Source organism: Arvicanthis niloticus, chromosome 12 (assembly GCF_011762505.2).
Source record: "Arvicanthis niloticus isolate mArvNil1 chromosome 12, mArvNil1.pat.X, whole genome shotgun sequence".
Lineage (NCBI taxonomy): Eukaryota > Metazoa > Chordata > Mammalia > Rodentia > Muridae > Arvicanthis > Arvicanthis niloticus.
Window position 1 is genome coordinate 28,220,196 of NC_047669.1, and position 20,260 is coordinate 28,240,455.

The 20,260-nt window shown below is 37.0% G+C and overlaps 1 protein-coding gene across 6 annotated transcripts in view; it reads left to right on the forward strand.

Annotated features, from left to right (window-relative positions):
- The window catches only part of Lsamp (limbic system associated membrane protein), a 2,034,784-nt gene that overhangs the window by 1,799,709 nt on the left and 214,815 nt on the right, over positions 1–20,260 (forward strand). For all 6 annotated transcript variants that reach the window (XM_034514988.2, XM_034514986.2, XM_076942923.1 and 3 more), the window contains one exon: positions 17,805–17,930. In XM_034514988.2, the coding sequence (XP_034370879.1) occupies positions 17,805–17,930 (126 nt within the window). The remainder of the gene's footprint in view (positions 1–17,804; positions 17,931–20,260) is intronic.

Genomic DNA, 20,260 nt, shown 5'->3' on the forward strand with positions numbered 1-20,260 from the left:
CATATATGCATATAGATATACAATTACTCATTCATGATATATGTGGTGTGTTGCCTGAGTCCTCTGTCCTGCTCAGAGGAGGCAGTGGGTGAGAAGTCATGGATGGCTCAGACTCTCAGAGCTAGTAAGAACGTGGCAGCAATCTCACTTATTAATTCTTGCAGAGTCGCCTTTAATACTCTCCACCCATGTTCCATTGGTCTCAAGAAAGTGTGTCCTCCAAGTGACAGTTCCTGATTGGCTGTCATTGTCTGTGTCACCATTCTCTGAGCTCTCAGGCAGGCTTCAGTTTTGCCCTCATGTAGAAGTTGCCTTCACAGCTGCAAGGCCCCACTCACAGTTTACCGACATTTATGCAGAAGCAGCCACTGCCGTGGAAGGAAGGCCCGCCATTTCTCCTACAGTGGTGCATAATAAAAATTCATAACAAGCCAATTATGGCCTTGTAGGAAAAATGGTGGAAATAGAAATCTTTAAGAAAACTAAGTCAGACTCAACAAAACAAATACTAAGTACTTTTCTCATGCACCCTTCCCCATTCTGTGTGTGTGTGTGTGTGTGTGTGTGTGTGTGTGTGTGTGTGTTGCTGGTGTAAATGCTCTGTGTGCTAATTTAATACATAATTATAAACAGAATTTGTTATTACAAACATATAACCATTATACTTTCTCTAGATGATTTATCCTAGAACCTAAAGTATTACTATCTGCTATTCATATTCTTCTAAAAGACAAATATTCTGGAGTTTGAAAAGGGTTTTCTAACAAAAGCAGCCCTACTAAGTCAGAGGAATTAGAGTCTCAGAATCTAGGTCTTCATGTGCCTCATTCTTGGTAAATGGAGCCTCCCATAGATAACTCTGTCTGCTTATGGGGGCCAGGTCTAAATTTCTATTCAGAGCCACGAATTATCAGTTTGTCCCCTACTATTATCCAGAAAGGTTCCCTAGTTGGTCTTAAAAATAATTCCTATGCTAGAAATACAGAAATATACTCTGTGAACTTCCTTTGTGTTTCTTTCTTAATGAAGAAGCAATTAGGTGATAAGAAGACCTGAAAGGTGCTCCATGTAGAACTGTTTCGCTATGGGAAAGGTGAATATACACACACCATGTAAAAACCTTATTTGTTCTGGTAAAGAATAATTTTGAGTCTTCATAGGGAAGATCAGTGCAGAGGGCCGGAGGCTCTACATTGGTTACATAACATACTTTCTTTAAATAATTCCTGAGGCTCTGTTCTCTTCTAGTGGGGACACAGAGAGGGGAATAAAATCCTGCAGGTACAAAAGAAGCCAAGGAAAGCCGAAAATATAACATGAGACTCTTTTTCTCTTCTCCCGAAGCTGCAGTGTTTACCAGCTAAGCTGACAAGGAGCTTGGTTAGAAAACTGGAGGAAAAAAAAAAAAAAAACCCGCTCAGTAAAATGGTCCCTCAGGCAATTTCTAGGGATACCTAGGGCAGTTTCATAATCTCCATAGGTGCAAATATAGGTTGTGACTCCCTTGATGAGAAATGCTATGTTGCTCATTCAACATAATATTATTTCATACTGTCTTGGCCTGGATTTTGCAGAGAACTTGCATTCGTATCATACATTGGCTGTACAATCATTAAACTCAAATGTGAGAATGTCAAATTTCTAGGATACTTGTCTTACATGATCAAGGATCTGAAAATGTGTCCTTCAAGGTCCTTAAAAAGAAAAATACAGATAGTCAGGACAGTTGTGTGGGAGAGAAACGTGTGACAAATAGCAAAGACAAAAATGACATACTAAATTAGGCCAAGGCAGAAAGGTCTTTTGAATTGTATCTTCAGCCCTTAGAGCAGAGGATAAATACATATGTTTCTTATACACAATGTTTAGTATTGGCTGGAAACTATAATACATCATAACACAAAAAAAATGTATAAACAGACTAGAGGAGGAGTTATATACTCATTAGCAACTTGACCATCAATGTCTCCAGTGAATGAAGAACGATTTCATACAATGATCATTATCTCAAAACATGGGGACATTTAGAAAACATCAATTCCAGTCTCCAATTTTCAGGCAAATGTATTCTTACATAAAAGTTGTACAGTTTCCTTTTTAATGGAGTTTCTGTCAGAGTCATTTCTGGTAGCTGCCATTACAGATACTATTGAGTTTGCACAGCTTGTTAAGTTCAGGCCAGGCCACTCAACCCTTGATGGGGTAGCAGCTCTGCTACCTGGAACATGCACATATCACAGTTGGATGACAAGCTAGGACAGGGCTATGATAATGCCTTCACTTCTCATAATGACTTGCCTCAGTTTCCCCAACATTCTACTGCCAGAACCCAAGCTTGTGACCTAAAACTCATGCCAAGGGACTAGAAAATATAGAAAAGCACATGGATACTCCCAAGGGACAAGAGGCTTTACTTCATCCCCCAAGCACATAATAGATGGTAAATTGGGAACACCATTGTGAAAGTGCCTTCAAAGTTAGCAGCCCACACATTAATCCTTCCAGGAAGCAGATGGACCAAAGGACAGAGTCCATAATTCACAGAGAACAAACAAGACCGATGTAAGAAATGTCCAAGCAGACAGCTAGCTTGGAAGCCAAAGATAAAATGTTAATGTGTTTATCTTTCCTTTTGCATTGCTTTGGACAATGTGAGGCATTTGAAACATTTTAATAGAGGGTGTTAAATGAGAGAAGATAGAAGTCTATTTGAAAAATATATATGGACCCATGGGAAATGTGGTGTTTCTGATCTCATCCCTGTTCCTTCCCTCAGCCCTTAGCATATCAGCAGAACTCTTTATGGTTCTTGTGACTTTAGTACAAGTGAACTGCTCCTCTTGTCCCTGTGAGGATCTATGAACTATGATATATTTTGAGCCACTTTAATATCTGGTTGAATGAAGGAGAGAGGATATAAAAGTTTTAATGTGTGAATGCTGGATCCACGTGTCAGGAATAGCCATAAAACATGACATTTACAAATGTGAATGTCCTGATCCCCAAATCATGTCATCAGCACAGCATATTCCTGTTTGGTTGACAATTTTTCTTTTTTTACAATGCTTTAAGACACTTTAAACAACATTTATAATAATTTACCCTACTTTGTAATTAGATTTACTGATTAGAATCTTGCTCATTTAGATCGCGGTTTTCTCTTAAATAGATGGCACCAGCTGGCTTATAGCTGAAACCTGCTCTGACTCTGAAAGTTGTCAGAGAGGCCAGCATAAGGCAGAGCATCATGGGGTACAACCTTGTGTAAACGTATAGAAGGGCTGTCTGAGTATTGCATTCTGTAACATTTCTTTGATAATACTGTGTATACATTAAATATGTCGGAGGAGATTTTCTTTGAAATCTAAGCCTTGGCTACTTTGAGCACATATTTAAATTTCATGACAGGGGAAAAAGCTGCTATTATTTTCTGTCAGCCTCTAATCATTAGGGCAACCAGCTAAAAGTCTAGTTTGAGGTTGAGCCACTTGGGGTATTTCACTATGTAGACAATGTGATGGGTATATAATTAACAGAAGAAAGCATTAGCAAAAGGCTCGGAAAGCAAGGCAGTCATAAGTAGCCCTGAATCTGTCTTTATATAGCTTTACCTATGGAGCTGAATATTCCATAATTTGTTCATTTTCTTATCGTGCAGGCTATGGAAAGACTTATAAAGTTAAGAACTATGTATAGCTGCTAGTGTGACCAGGATGGAGAAGTTTGACTCATGAAAGCCAAATGCTCTCAGCAGTCACATCTCTCAAGTCTGGTATTTTCTGGAGAATTGGAGCCTCTTCCTGAGGCCACAGTTAGAGGAAATAGAGTACTGGACAGATGGGGTGGATTGCCCTTTCCCCATGGGTTGTAAAGAAAGAGACATGGGCTGAAAATAAAGAATATTCTGGACAGCAACCAAGCTTGGTTCTTCGTCCATCTGGAGCTGCTGGAATTGAGAAAAACACAAGACTCCTACTAGTCTCTTATTCTGTTGATGGGTTATGAGGAAGTCATTCTTTCAAGCACCTTTGGTCTCATGCAAAGAGGAAGACAAGCGGGCCTCCTGCACCAATGCCTGACATCCTAGATTGCCCTTCCCTAGATTCCTAATCCGACCAACCCCCATCCCCCTTGGGGCCTCTTCCAAGACCCAGATAATTGACAGAGACTATTAAAGTGGCTGCCTCTCATCCTGTCCCCCATCTCAGTCCATAAACATAAACTCTACTACATGTTCTGTAGAGTTCCAGTTGAGACCTACGGTTGAAAGTCTACTTTTCCTTATGGACCACTGGGCAGGACCTAACACAGACCTGAGGCAAAGTCTAGCAAGAGAAGCTCCCCCTGCTCCTTCCCAGAAAGTCTGCTGATTCTGACCTATCCCCGAGGCATCTGTTTGCAGGATCCTCTACTCCCAAGTCTTCTCACCATCAAATCTTTTCCCAATATGAGCCCAGAGTTCCAGTAGAAGTTAAAATCATCTCTAGCTGGAAGGGTCAGTACACACATCATGTTATATAACCACAGCACAGTGAGATGGATACAAATACAGTCATAGAGGGTCAGGCTGCCTCACAAATCATTTGCTCGAGTGCTCAGGACCCACAGCGTGTTACCAGGAGACTGCCTTTTGTGAGAATTGATCAACTCTCCTAAACACAGGTGTTGTGCATGTTTATGTGTGAGACTGGGAGCCAGGTGGGCAAGATTTTGATAGGCAGTGTTTGTTTCCTAAGGACATGGTGCTTTGAATAAAACATCACAGCAGGGTGCAGAAGCATGAGAAGACGAATCTTTGACATTTTCTCCATAACATGCCTAGGGCTCTGAACAAACAGGTGGGGGTCCCTAGGCTCCTTCATGTCTAACTTTACATTTAGCTCAAGATTAATGAGAGATGCACCCCCCATTTAATATTCATGTGTTAAAGCAAAGATGGTATACTTCCCCTCTCACACACCCTTATACCCCGAGTTTCAAAAAGAGGATGAGGAGGAATCCCACTTCATCATGGACAAACTTAATTCAGGCAGCAAATAGGCTTGGGTAACATCTATTTTCCACTGGAAAAAATTGCTTATACTTTCCTGGCTATAGATATGAATATTATCACCATTATTTTGGAAAGTGCCTCAAATCCAGAAAACCAAATTCTGTGCTGTATAATATTGGAACTGAACATAGCATTAAAAAAAATGGGAAGGCCAACTTTAGTAAACCAAGCCCCCAGAGGTTCTCTACAATTGCTGCCTTCTCGACCTCTGTGCTTAAAATAACTGCCCATATACCCAGGCTTTCTGATCCCTGGTGAGCTCCTCGGCTGCTGTTATTCGTCCATAAGGTAGCATTCCACCTGTCAGTGATAATGCAGTTCGAAATACCAATACTCTCCATAAGTCTTCCCAAAACAATCAGTTGAACCCATTATTAACATAATAATTTTGCTCTTTAACTTTCTGGCATTGGTCCAGAGCCTCAGTACACAATGAAGGGATACACAGTAGTATTAATAACAGTTAGGGTAGGAACCAAATAAGGCAAAGACACCCCTGGTTCACAGAGCATATAATGAGATGTCAGCTAGCACAATGTCACTGTTAATTACGAATATTATTGTATTTCTTGCCATTTTCAACTTCTTTATGTCCTGTTTTATTTTTGAACAGTCATTTGCTCCACCAAGAAAAGACTCCTGGGAGGAATTTTAACTCAAATTTATCAACTCCATGATTTGTTTTTGATGTTTTTCTTACCCCAAACCCTTCCCAATCTTAATTATCTCTGTAGAATTCTTCAACCTATTCAGAACTGCAGAGAGTCTACCTCCCCTAGCTATATTTAACCTTTGCAGCAACTACTTTATTTTTTTTTCCACTAGGAATAATTTTGGAAAAATTATAATTGGGATGAATTAATTCATGATGGTTAGAAAAAATAATGTAAATGTTCTAGTTTCTGTCAAAAATGGCTTGTGACAAGCTTTGAACAGGAACAATGCAAAGAAAACAGTTCTAAACCCTCCCAGACACTTTGTTCTTTTTCTAAATATTCTGTCTCCTGGGCCCTGGAACAGTGGTAGGGATCTACTTTGTCACCATCATTGTTTTCAACACAGGTTTTAGTCCCATCTCTTCGTTAGCTTCTATTACAATCTAGCTCCTTGCTCCATATAAAGAACACTATATATCTTAAACAAGGGGGAAAACAGACCTGGAGGGGGGAGTGAGTAAGAAGGGCAGGAAAATTTTAAGCTTAAGGGGTTCTTACAAAAAATGGTTGTCTCTCATTTTTCTGATTCCCAAAATAATTTTGAAATGAGATGACAGTAAGCAACCTTGAAACTGTGAGAGTGGTGATTATTAGTTTCTTGGTAGCTTCCTGTTGGCACTTCTGTAGAGTCACTAATCTGTGGCTGCATTGCATTTTAATCCTCCTGGTTTATGTCTCTTCACAATGGCCATGCCTAGCACAATCCATTTCCATTTTGTAGGTGCTCAAAATGGCATTGGTTTGTGTTGCCATTAAGCATAATGGGCAAGATATTTGTCTCTGAACCTGTGTATTGCTGCCTTCTGGATATTTATAGATTATTTCCCTTGGCCTTAAAATCCTTTCTGTTTTTTTTTTTTTTTTTTTTTTTTTTTTAATGTCAAGAACTCATTCATAGTAAACTCTTCATGGCTAACATATTCATAATAATAAGGCCTAGGTTATATCTTTCTTATATTCATTTTTAAGAAACAATAATGCAGCAGAGAAAAATTATTTTGTTTCTCCCTGGGATAATTTGTGGTCTCTACACTTATGCCATGGTGGTAGCTAAATTTTAAAGACTTACTTAGGAGATAGGGTAGATTTTTAGTAGCTGCAAGTAATACAGGCAGAATTTTTATCTGCTTTAAGAATTATAGCCAACAGCCCCTGCAGTATAGAAAAGTGTACCCTTTGGGATATAAAACCAAGGAATATAACAGGTCTATTTTCTCCTTCTTGGGGTGTAGCTCCCCTCCAGCACTTGGAATTCACCCAGTTGCTATTTGTCACCTACCCAAGGTAACCTAATATCTTTGAGCCTCCCTCTGCTCCATATTCTCCTACCTGCCAAACAGAACCATCTGCTCGGGTTGGACATTATCAAAACCCTGTTTTGTAAGTATGAGAAATTAAGGAGATATTTTGAGGCTATAAAGGGAAGATAGCAGTTGCCTCCTTTCCATCAACATCTGGAAGCTTATCCAGATTAACAAAAAACAAATACCAAACAGCTGGGGTAAGGATCTGGGAATATGAGCAGCTGAAGAAGCTGCTGAGTTGCTAAGGAAATGAAGTCTCAGTGAGCAGAGTCAGAATGGTACCATTTGCACTTATTTAGAAAGGCAATGACCCATCTATAGAACCAGCCACTTGACATCCCACAGAGAGTGTATCTATTGCAGAAGCAGCAATAATGGACAGCCTCTGCTGGTTACAAAATGCCCCTGCTGGCATCTGGAAACTTTGTTCCCTTTTAAAGCAGTCCACACATTCCGATTACAGAGTCACTCTAAACATTTAATAAAAATAGTAACTATCATTTAATATACCTTCTTTTTAGATAGACTTAATGTAGCAGAATTTGGGCTCTCAACTATCAATAGCATATACATTATCATAAGAAAGCATCCATCACTGAGTTGTACAGAAGCAGGAGGCTTCATAACATTTCTTTGTCTAGTAGCTACCATCTTTGAAGCCTTTAAAGCAGTCTAACCCAAATTAACTGACCTTTTTGATGGTAGTAACTGTCAGTGTTTCTGAAGATCATTGTGTTGTAAATCTGACAGCCCTAGATAGTGCCAGAGACTCTGAGGACCACTCCAGAATGTGATAAAGTAGTTCTCAAAGGCTCTGGAGAGTAAGTCTTATGAGCATACAAAACTTTGGCCAACACAGAAAAATGTCAGCCAAATCTCAGGTCACTGGGTACAGGAGGCTTTGGGCACTAACATTTAGGTGAGAAAATGCTCTTGCTGGATTAAAAGAAGATAATTTTGTTTGTTTGTTTGTTTGTTTGCCTTTTGATTTTTTTTTTTTGCGGGGGGGTTGTAATTGTGTTTTGGAAGTTAGCTGCGGTCAGCATACTGCAAACACTACCGCTCTTGCTTGTAACATTCTAACTTTTCTTATTCTATTTCTATGTATTTATTTGAGGGTAGGGACATTCATATGACCCACAGTGCTCCTGTGGGGGTGAGAGAACAACTTCTGGAAGACCCATGTGGGTCCTGGGGATCAAATTCAAGTCATAAGACTTGGCAGCAACCACCCATACCCACAGAGTCATCCTTTTCATCACAAATATTCTTTTTATGTATAGGCTCGCACCATGTTTTCTGATTCTCCCACATTCTCACATACCTGCATCATTTTGTGTCATACCTAGCACTGTTTGGGTTTGTACATACATTTTATAGCAGCTGCTACAAATGATTTTGTCATATCCCCTACATTATACTGTTTGGAACATTTCATGCGTAAAGAGCTTCATTGGTAGTTACAGTGAGAATTATCTTCACTCTGCTTAACCTGACACGGCACAGACCCTTCCAACCCTTTTCTGTTTACCATGAACTGTGAGCCTGTTTGGAATCCTGTTCTTACAGAGCCTACTTCAGAGGCTCAAGTTTCTTGTTCAATAAATGGGCCCAATAGGAGAGAAGAGCAACACCTGTGGAAAGAGCTGACCCCCTTCCAGTTTTTTTGCTCACCTATGAACCAACACTTCGTAGACTCAAGTAACAGTTTCAAAATGCTGGCAACATTTGTTCTTTACAACACCATATGAAAGAAGACCTATGTTTTACCAAGACCATTATAAACATATAATGGTAGCACAATTTTAACTAGAGAACTTTTCATGGAAGGCCATGAGTTGTTCCCAAATGTCTTGGTGAAGCTTATTTAAGCATGTGGTTGTAAATGTTCAATTGTAGTCATTTTCTATTACAGGCATAAAATACAAAGACATTGACTAAAGGGCAGAATATACTGACATAGTTCAGCCCAGTAGTATAGAAGAACTCAACACTATCTTTAGGGCAATTTTTTCACTAATGCTGGTATTCATAATTAACTATGCATAATAGCAATCACTTATGCTTTTTAGTAATATTAGGATGTAATATCAAATGCCACACACCAAAATTACATAATATACAACTAGACTGCCACCAACATGAAATGAATGTATTCCAAGAAAGGGTTAAGCCAGCATTGCTGTATTAGTTTCTTTTTAGCATATAATAAATAATAGTTGTATTTATAGAATTTTTTAAAGTCTAGAGGTCTAGTTCACAGTCTTACTTTCATTTGACCCTACTATCAACCCAGTAATATTGCTCAGTATTGAAATTATCCATTACTCCCATTATCTAGACAAGGAAACAGAGTATCAGAGAGATTATATAAATGTAATATTAATGTGTTCATTGAGGATTGAAACGTAAACATGAGACACAAATTTGAAACACTATGAATTAGTTTCAGAACAGGATGGGATGAGAGTCTCTTGATGCTCAATTGAACACACTGTGTTGGATTTTCCTACTCTGTCATCCATCCTGGAAACTCCTATATCATATAGCAAAACACACTTTTGTGGCATTTTCAGAAGGAAAATGCCAAGCTGGATAGACGTTTGATGTTTCACAAGACGGCATTTATGTGTTACTTGTATATTTGTATTCTTCTTGTTGACTCTTGGGATCATATTTACTAAAGTTAAATGCTGCTCCAGAAGCATCCCATATGCTCCTGGGCCCAGTTCTTTTATACTTACATGTACAAATGATACAGTTCATTTTCTCTGTCTGTGTCTAAGAAAATGTAGACATGAAGGAGCTGAGAATGTGTTTTTCTTTTTTTGTCTCTTTTTTTTGTTTGTTTGTTTTGTTTTGATAGTGCCTTCACATGCCACCAAGCTGGCGCAGAACTCACGATGTTCTTGCCTCAGCTCCTGAGTCCTGGTAGACATGTATCTTACTACTCTACACCCTACAATAATATATACATCTTATCTTAACTTTGAATGGACAGAAATTAATGAGACCAGTTCTATTATTGGAAATGGGATTGAGAGCTAGAGCTATAGTTCAATGGCAGAGCACTTGCCTAGTATGTGCCAAGGTTTAATCCTCAGCACTGGTTACCACCAGATGCAGGCAGGAGGATCAGGAATTCAAAGTCATCTTCCTAGGCATGTACTGGACCTGGGGTACATGAGACCCATCTCCAAAAGTAAACAGAAATTATAACAACAACAACAACAACAGAATCATAGTATTTTATATTTCATATAAGTAAGAAAACAAATTATTTGAGATTATGGAAATGGGCCAGTTGACTAATGTTGATCCTATCCTGGGAGTACTTGTTTGGTTTCCTCTGACCCATTGTCCCGTTCATTAGGCAGCACACATGGGTAAGGGTAAGTGGAGGGATCTAGCCATTCACAGGTAGTTTAGAGGGTTTCATAGGTTTGGTATTATTTTAAAGCAATATTTACTGACAGAGAAGAATCAGTAGCCATGGAAAAGCCACTGTGGAAACTTACTCTCATGATCACTTTTAATTTTGCAAAATTAAGATTCTCTGGTTTAAGTGTCTAATACAAGGTGGTGATTACTGGGGAAAATACAGATATTAACTAATAGATTCAAATAAAAAACAGAAAGTCCTAAACTTGGAAAGCAGAGGTAAAGCATCTCTAGAGATCCAGAATTGCAGGAACTAGTGAAACCAATTTTCTCACATGGTGGACATTTGGTTGTGTTTCTTAATTATTTCTGCTGAGCGAACAACTCCAACACTTGGAAGCATGAGGCAAGAGTTATCTTTTACTTCTCATGTGCCTTTCAGCTCACATAGGCTGAATTTTATTATGACATGCTGCACCTCACGTCACCAGATTTAGTGGATTAAAAACCATATATAGAATAACCCATTGAATTTAAAATTCAGGTAAGCAACAAATACATTATTATAATTGTGTCACACATAATATTTGAAATGCAGTTGTTTAAAAGACATTTGTTGCCTGTCTGGGAAGCATGTTTATTTAGGACTCTACCTTATTTTTAGCGGCTTTTTCAGCTGTCCCTCTCCTCTTCTCTTGAAATCCAAGAGGCTCAGCTGAGCACAGTAGCAAAGCCAGAAGTGCCAGCGAGCCCAGGTGTGTTGATGGCTCCCACAACTCTGATTTTGAGCTAAATATTTCCATCCTATGGGCAAAAACACTGACATGGACTAGAAATGAAGATATGTGTGGTATCTATGGTAGGAAGGAATGGAAATGGAAAAGACATGGACACAAAGAGAAGCAGACTGGGCTCTTAACAGTTTACTGCATTTTAAACAACTATGTCTTCTCTGGAGTCATTTCTCATCAAGAATCATGTTCTAAGGAGGTCAAATCTGGATGTCCCAGATGCTATGTGTACAGTTCTTAGCCAAGGGAAAACAGGTCAACTGAATGAAATTCCTATTTGATGAGTGGTCTCCCCAAAGCAAAACCAATGTCCCTTACCAGAAGAAAGAGGTTCTGAGAAATATCCCAGGCTTGCACATACTAAACAGATGTCTATTACTGAGTTGTACCCCAGACCACTTCTTATTTTAGAGCAGGGTTTTGCCAAGCTTCCCAGGGTGGTTTTGAACTCTATTGACAAAGCAAGCCATTGTCCTTCTACCTTAGCTTAGCAAATAGCTGGGTTCCCAAGTGTACATCCAGGTTCACGTGAGACATTAAACATATTTCTTAACAAGATGAAAATATGCCAGTTCTAAGCCCACAGAAGTTGATAGTCCAAGTAGAAAAAAGTAGAAGAGGAATTAGAGTAAAAACCCCTGTGGCAGTGATAGACTGATAATGTAGTCATCTTGAGTGGTGCTGGTTCATTGCACACCTAAAGGAATGGATGTATTTAAGTGTACCCCAATATTAGAATTATTTTAAAAATTACCATTCACTTTGTAGTGAGTAGCTAAAAGTCACATTGCTTTAACATAGAATTTATTTATCTATCTTATCTATTTCAATAAAAGACTATCATCAATAAAAATAGTTTTTAAATTTACCTCATAATAATGGTAGCCCATAGGAGCTCACAATGATGGAGTATGTAAAAGATTAATGGCATAATTTCAAATATGTTCATAAAAATACCTGTCATAGTAAGTAAGGTTTATAGTTACATCATTCTCAGAAAGACTATTCTAGCTAGTTTAAAACACTTGGTAGAAGTATGTGTAAAAACCAAAATGGTTTCTACATTTTACATTTTACAATTTTACCTAATGGTTTTGGGGAAATTAGTTAAAATTTAAGGGATCAAAAAATGCTATTGTTTCTCACACCATACATAAATTTGTAGATGCTTTAAATATTTCAATGTGAAAATAAATTATTGAAAGAAAAATTTATAAGTATGTAACTGATCATATTTTAGAAAAGGATTATGCACACCTACACACAAGATAGAAGAGACATTAAAAAAAAACTTTATGAAGTCAAGGAATGTTAAACTTCTACACAGAAAAATAATGACAAACGAAATTAAGAGTCAGAAAATAAATTGCGGAAAATTGAACCAAGACATCAAAAGGTCAGTTCCTCTCAGCCTAAGTAGCTCCCATTAGTCACTAAGAAAACAAAATAATACAGACAAATTGGAGGTATCACTGAAATGGAATAAGTTGAGACCATTAAACAAATAGATGAGGGTGTTGCATGTAGGAAACGATAATAAATCTCACTAATATCTTATGAAAAAGGGCTGCAAGGCAATGGCCCCAAAAGAAAACAAACAATTCAGACTGGTAGAATGACTCAAAGATTGAGCATAAATCAATGTTCTGGTGACTTTGAAAATCAATTTGTGTTTGCTAGTATAAACAGGTTTATCATGTTAAACTGTACTTCCTAGCTAGTCATACACACTGAGGATTAAGAGAAAGTAGAAACACAATGTTTCATCACTTGTATAGAAATAAATGTGACCTGGAGGAAGAATTTCAGAAAATACACAAAGTATTAGTTTCAGTTTGTTTTCATTAGTTATGTGATTTTTTTTCACCTACTGCATCTCCTCTGTCCACAGTGTGAAGCAACAGTAATAATTTGACAAATATTTTACTTTCTAGAACATTTATACAATTTTTAAGAGGAAATAAAATGAAGTCTTTGAATTGCTACCTTGTTGTTACTGGTGATGCTCTAAATTTAAATCGTATGATCTTCTACAGAAATTTAGGAATAAACTAGAAAATCACCTCATTAGGAAAGTTGTGTCTCTACGTGACTCCTCCTAAGAAAAGAACAACAAGAAGAAGAAAGTTAAAACTTAGAAAACCTGTAACTGAGAAAACGAAACGCCAAGTTCTTCCTTCTACTCTCTATGACCTGATCTGCCATGGAAAATTGGTTGTTTTGATCATAAAAAGTAAAAGGTGTCAGGCAACCATGGTAGTATACACTGTAACACTGGTACTGGGGAGCTTCAGATAGAGAACATGGTGAGATTCATTTAAACAAGCAAAACAACCCTCCTAAATATGAAAACCAGCAGTCAAAACATTAGTGGTGAAATAGATGACTAAAGAGGTAGCTACAAAAATGTAGCTAAAGGCCACATTTTGATGGGAAAAAGAAATATGTGGTCTTTTGTGTCAAAAAAAAATCAATAAGGCATGCTTAAGTCTTAAGAATAGATGTCGAGTTGAACGTCTTGTTTTTCTAAACACTGGTTGAGCATCCACCATATTCCAAATATCAGGACTCAGTAGGTAAGAAAACCTTCCACCTAGCTCTCAAAATGACTAATGTTACCAGGAAAGTCATCTAAAACTTAGGCTTTTGTGTTCTGTTGGGGAAGCAGTGTTATGCCTCTCATTGGTTTTGTGAGAACATAGGAGCCAGTCCTTCACCCAATAGTACCTCATGAGCAGAGGAAGTATAGGCAGAAAGAGAATAAAATTCAGAAGACAGACTCACTAGCTGAAAGCCAAGCAGGAGTTGGGTCCCCCACATAAAACAAAACAAAACAAAAACAAAAAAAGTAAAAATCGCTCTGTGCAGAAGTACTAGGATAACTATTCCCAGAACCAAAAGTTATTTAGATCTGACTTCTAATTCAGAAGATGCAGTGCAAAGGGAGAAGGAAATGAAGCTGGAGAGATAGCAAGAAGTAATCAGAATGAGCTCTGAACTACAGTAAAACACTGGTATCAAATCTTGAAGGCAATATAACTCAAGGGATATTATGCTCACTTATAGTTTACAAAATGTTGCTGTACTGTAGAAAATGTATGATGGTCACCATGCGGAGAAGACAAATAGTATCATAGAGCCAGATTTCATTCATTTCCAATAATTCAAGCTCATCCCCAAAAGAAAGAACGAGGAGAAGGACAAGGGGGAAGAGGAGAAGGAGGAAGGAAGAAAATGTTGATGTCTGAAATAAGGCTGAGTGGAGTAAAGCAAGGGAGAAATGCAGGAATGAAGGATATTTACAACAGAGTCAATTCCATATGGGGCAATGAAAAATATACTGTCAAAAGAGATGATTTGAGGGCTTTGGTTGGTTGGTTGGTTGGTTGGTTGGTTGGTTGGTGTGTTTGAGTTTGCCCAATCATCTCTTTTATGCTTAAAAAAAAACAAACACAAAACAACTCTTTGCATAATGACCACATTCACTAAGATGATAAATCACAAGTATTTCATGAGAAAGTAGATGGATCTATAACATATTTGTGAGGCATGCAGAAGAGATATGAACTAGTCAAAAATGTGGACAGAAAAATTCTAGCAGAAATCTGGGTTAGAGTTGCTTCCCTTCTGATCTGAAGTCGTTGATGATGACTTTAGCATCTAAAGTGATAAAGTGGGTAAGATCATTCAAATGGGCAAACTGACAGGACAAATGAGAAATCAGCCAAACCCTTAAAGACAGGCTTTGAATAAGAATAAGATTATCACCAAAATTATGATCACCAGAAGTGTGGGAAGAAATGCTATTGAATTTGGTGTCTTGGAACCCAAGAACAGATAATTCTGGAAGAAAAAGACTAATATCAATAAATTAAATATTTCAGGAAAAAATAGTATGACAATTGAATATATATATATATATATATGTATATATATATATATATATATTCATCATGTTTAAGGTAGAAATTGAGAGGAGTGATGATATAGCATCACTCAATTCCTGAAGAAATTAACATGTTGAGTTGGAAAATTAGTAAGAGTGATTTCTTTGGAAAATAAAATCTTATATCACATGCACACTCTTATATGAAGCTCCTGATATAAATCAATGAGATGTGACCCACAGGAAGTAACCCAAATGCAAGCACAATACAGCAATACAATAGGATTTATTTTTCAATGTTCTGCACAAACATAGAGGCATCCCTGGTATCTCAGACCTGAGTGGACTCACCTTAATCATGTCAGTCAGTATGATTTGATTACTAGAACATAACCTTGGTCAATTACTCTAAATTTACATTTTAGTTTACCTGTATTTGCCCAAGTGGCTTAACTAACATGACAAGTGTGTGCAAAGTCCTTAATATAGACATATATATGTATATGACATATTTGATATATGTGACATATTATATATATACATATACATGTATATATAACATATAATTTTATTATGAGTAATATTATCTGGAAATAATACTCCTAATAATGGACTTTTTGTTTTTAAGTTTGTGTGCTTTTATATAACAAATTACATTGCCCCACATTTGGTTGTAAAAGTTTATGTATATGTCTTACATTTCATTGTAATTCAGTTGTAATTGTAACAGGATTTTGGCTGTTTTTTTTAACTGCTATAGACCTTCCTATTACAAGCTTGGGGTAATTGAGGAAGTGCTAAAAACAGTCACGTTTTGCTCATTTGTGTACTGTCATTGATTATTTGTATCATACTTGGGGTCATTCAGAACACTGGCTTCCTCAAATAAAAATTAAAAACTATGCATATTAAACAAAAGAACAACTAAGCACTCAGGAACTCTGAGATGCAAGGCCAGCTGTAGTTCTTGATGGGATCACCTTTGACAAGCTATTATTCTTTTCTGCTCCTCAGGATCCTGCTTAAAAATTTGGGTATGACCTTTCAGGTTCTTGTCCTAAGTGTCTTTATTGCAACTCACTGAATAAATCCAGGAAAATAATCTTTAACCCCGGAAGCTAACAGAAAGCCAAGTGAAACTGTTAAAGATGGGAATCGATGTATTCCACTGCCAGTAGGTTTGATGCCATCATCGCTTTTTGTCCAAAGGCTGTATATCATATCTTTGTCCGAGGCACACTCAAGCCATGAAGGCGCTCCATCAGCTTCCTTCTCGTGGCACAGGGAACCACTCGGATGTTGCTTTCCTAGGCACCATCAGTGTCTCCCTGAAGACTGTCCTGTAGTTGTTTCTTTAAGCAGAAAATGTGCCAGCTGAGCAGGAACACAGTGTCTGTAATGGGTAGGACGAGTGACAAGGAACAAGGCTCTTTGATTACTGAGCTCCCTCGTCTTTTCTTGTCCTCCTGCCTCAGAAGTACACTTTCACAGCTACCACAGAGGCAGCAGAGTTTAAAGAGAGAAGAAAAAGGGAGAGTCACAATCCACCCTAAACCTCGCTATTTGTAATCAGTGTGTGGCTTCGGTGATGAAATTTGTGAGTAATTCACTTCCCACACTTCCCAGCAAGCAAAGCCCACCGGAGTGGGTTCTAACATCACTACCCTGGACGCTAATGAAGGAGACCAGGCGGCAGTACTGCTTGCCTTTGGGGACTCATTTTTCACATCACCAAAAAGTAATTTCTGTCCTTTTCAGCCATCTGGTTGACTGGATTGTGAAGATGAAATTCTGTTCAAGGAGTGTTTTAAGAGTGGAGTCTGCTGGGATTCACATTCGTTTTCTGCTTTCACTTACTTGCATCTGTGCCTCTGTTGCTTGCCTGTAGATAAAACCCTCACAGGACACAATATCTTTATTATACAAAATGTTATTTCTAATGTATACTACACATCATGGTAGATGTATATTTAATAAAAGTTAACTTATTCAATTGTTAGGAATATTATTAATGGTAGCATTAAAAATAAATGCTGTGGTATGGTTATAATGTCTACTTAACCCAATACCTATTAATATAGTTTATATCATCTAACTTGCTATATTATATTTAGGATACAGTATATGTAGAAGTTTATATAGTATAGTTTGTATAGTATATATAGAAGCTTTCTATTTGATTATCTTATGCATTTTACATGTGGGTACCACATCTAATAGCAGGATGGTATGATCTTACATTGAATATCAATGTTCCTTTCTTTGCATTTGGAGGTTGGGTTATATTTTTCCCTATATACGAAATAATGAATTCAAGTGATGGCGATAAGATCGCTTATTGTAAGATTTTTAAGAATGTGCATACCTTTTAATTTATTCTGACCAGAAGGCATCTGATACAGTTTCATTATACAAATCTTAAGTACTTCTTACAGCACTCAGCTGGCTATAGTGTGGGGTTATGTTCTCCTTATAGATGCTTAAGGACCTCTAGACTAATTTGGAGAGCTACTATCAAGTATAGGAATTAAAAGTATCCTGGCAACCTAGCAGGAAATTTCAAATTTACTAATGATATCTAAAATGTACTAATGTTGCTTGTATAGATCATTGCTGCAGTTTGCTGTTGCTGGCATGATTATGATCACCTGTTCTACTTCCTTCCATCTACAGTTCCACCAAAGATCTCCAACATCTCCTCGGATGTCACTGTGAATGAGGGCAGCAATGTAACCCTGGTCTGCATGGCCAATGGGCGCCCTGAACCTGTTATCACCTGGAGACACCTTACACCACTTGGTAAGCAACTGGCTACATTCTTAGATAACGTATATTATTTAAGATTCTATTGAATCAAAAGGGCAAATGTGCAAACTTTTAATGCAAAGTCAGAAAAACTGCAGTTTAAATGTTGTATAGTGTTCCCATAGTTTTTTGTGTACATCTCTTTAAATAACTTAGTTATCTATCTATCTATCTATCTATCTATCTATCTATCTATCTATCTATCTATCTTGTGTATAAATGGGGATACATAAAATTGTCATTCAAAATAGACTAACCCTCAAAGAAACAACTATAAGAGCATTAAATAATGCAAATACACACATATATACAAGGTATGTAACATTAACCATCAAAGAAAAAGAGACTATCAACTTGAGGGCATGTGATATGGGAGGGGCTGAGGAGATGAATGGAAGTGATACAATTTATTTCAATTAAGATATTTTAAAAATAAAGTATATTTCTAAAATATACAATGTTTTCGTGGTTTGGTGTCTTTGGGAAATGTTTTATATATACCATTTTACATAAGTTTTAAAAGACATTTCAATCTTGGTTTCCTATGGAGTTTCCTCCTTTGTGGTAACACCATGTGAAGAAATTAGGAACAAAAACTATCTCTGCTTCCTAAGTCCGGACTTGGCTTCTACCTCTGTGATGGTTGTCAGGAATGAAACAGGCTGTGGGAGTATAGCATTGAATCTAGATAATGACACCAATTCAGTTAAATTCATAATATGACTTCCTTAGAATGTGTTCTGCACCCTTCCTGTCCCCCCTCATCTTTACTAGGTCCCAAGGCTCTCATGGTTTGTGAACACATTTTTAGCACGTTGCCTGATGATTCAGGATTAAATAGCTGCATCCTCCCCTCCTATTCAAATTATGCTTTCTTCCATGCAAATCTAGGTGTTTTCAAATACCACAATTTATAAGTAATATTCCTGCTCTTTAATTATTCCAAAAAGAATATCTACCAAGTCAATTATAAATCAATTATAAATCAATTATAGATTATTCTTAGAAAAAAATTATGTTAGTAAAAAAAAGGTCTCACCTTTTAACTGGCTTATGTGTGATAGTCTCTTATAACTTCTCTTTTAAAAAATGTCTAGACACTTAATTTCCAAGGTAAGTGACTTTAGAATGTATGCATATAAAACTACGTGTACAATGAGACTCATCCTGAGACCACGGTAGTGTTTGATTGATTACAGTGTTTCTAAATTTTTTTTTTATTTTTTGTGGCAAGATAATAGAGTACCTCCATTTGACATCATAGTCCAAATTAATTTCCAGGAAAAATTTGGCTCAACTTTGTAAAAATGCTCTTCTGTTTAGGCAAATAGTCTTTTGGAGACCTCCATCCTTGTACGAAAATGCTATTCAAACCTCAACCATATTATATATATATTTATTTCCCATCATTTATTAATAATAAAATACATTCCCTCACAGACTCACTTTGTACCTCACATGGAGAAAACACACAGATGGTCATCAAGAACATAGCTTTTTGGAGGTTGCACTTCTTTTTCTAGAAGTAAATAAATTTTTCAAAGTACTTTCTTCCTGAAAAACTCACATTATACCCAACCTACCTGGTACTAAGTGTAACAATGCTGTTTTCAGCTACTGGCAACTTAACTTAAAAATACTGTCTTGTTTTTAAATATTTTGACAAAGACATCTAAAACCATCCTGTTTGCTATAATGTTATGGGAAATGTATTCAAACCTTTCCATAGTTTTACTTTGAAAAGTCTCTTTCTGAAACCTGCCTCTTTGTTTTCAGTATCTCTACTTGTCTTTCCCATAGCAATGGTTTGTTTCTTGCAGGTCCAGAGATATTATATAAATTATCACAAACCCTTCATTGCACTGACTGTTGGTAGACTTGCCACCCAATTTATGACCAATCTATTAAGAACATAAATTATTTTATATAAATTACAGATTCATAAAATTGATTTTTAACATTCCACTTAGGTGTTTATGGCCTCAGACTCATATACAAACCACACTCCTGTTTTCACGTGATTACTTTTAACTTTTCTCACCTTTTGTAATCAAATTTAAATTAATTTAAATATTTTATTAATATTTTAATGTCATTCAAGGGCCAAGTAGTAGATTAAAAAAATAAAAAAATGTAAAATTAAAGAAATTTATGTTCATGATCAATAAGGAGCCATATTAAAAGACAGACACTCCTTCTTTTGATGAAATTTTGAGTAGGAAATAGTATTTTCAGGGCAAATTTTTCACTTGAACCTCCAAATACTCCTTTTTTGTGCTCACTTTTAGAAACATTCTGAGATAGAGCCAAACCATCACACTCTT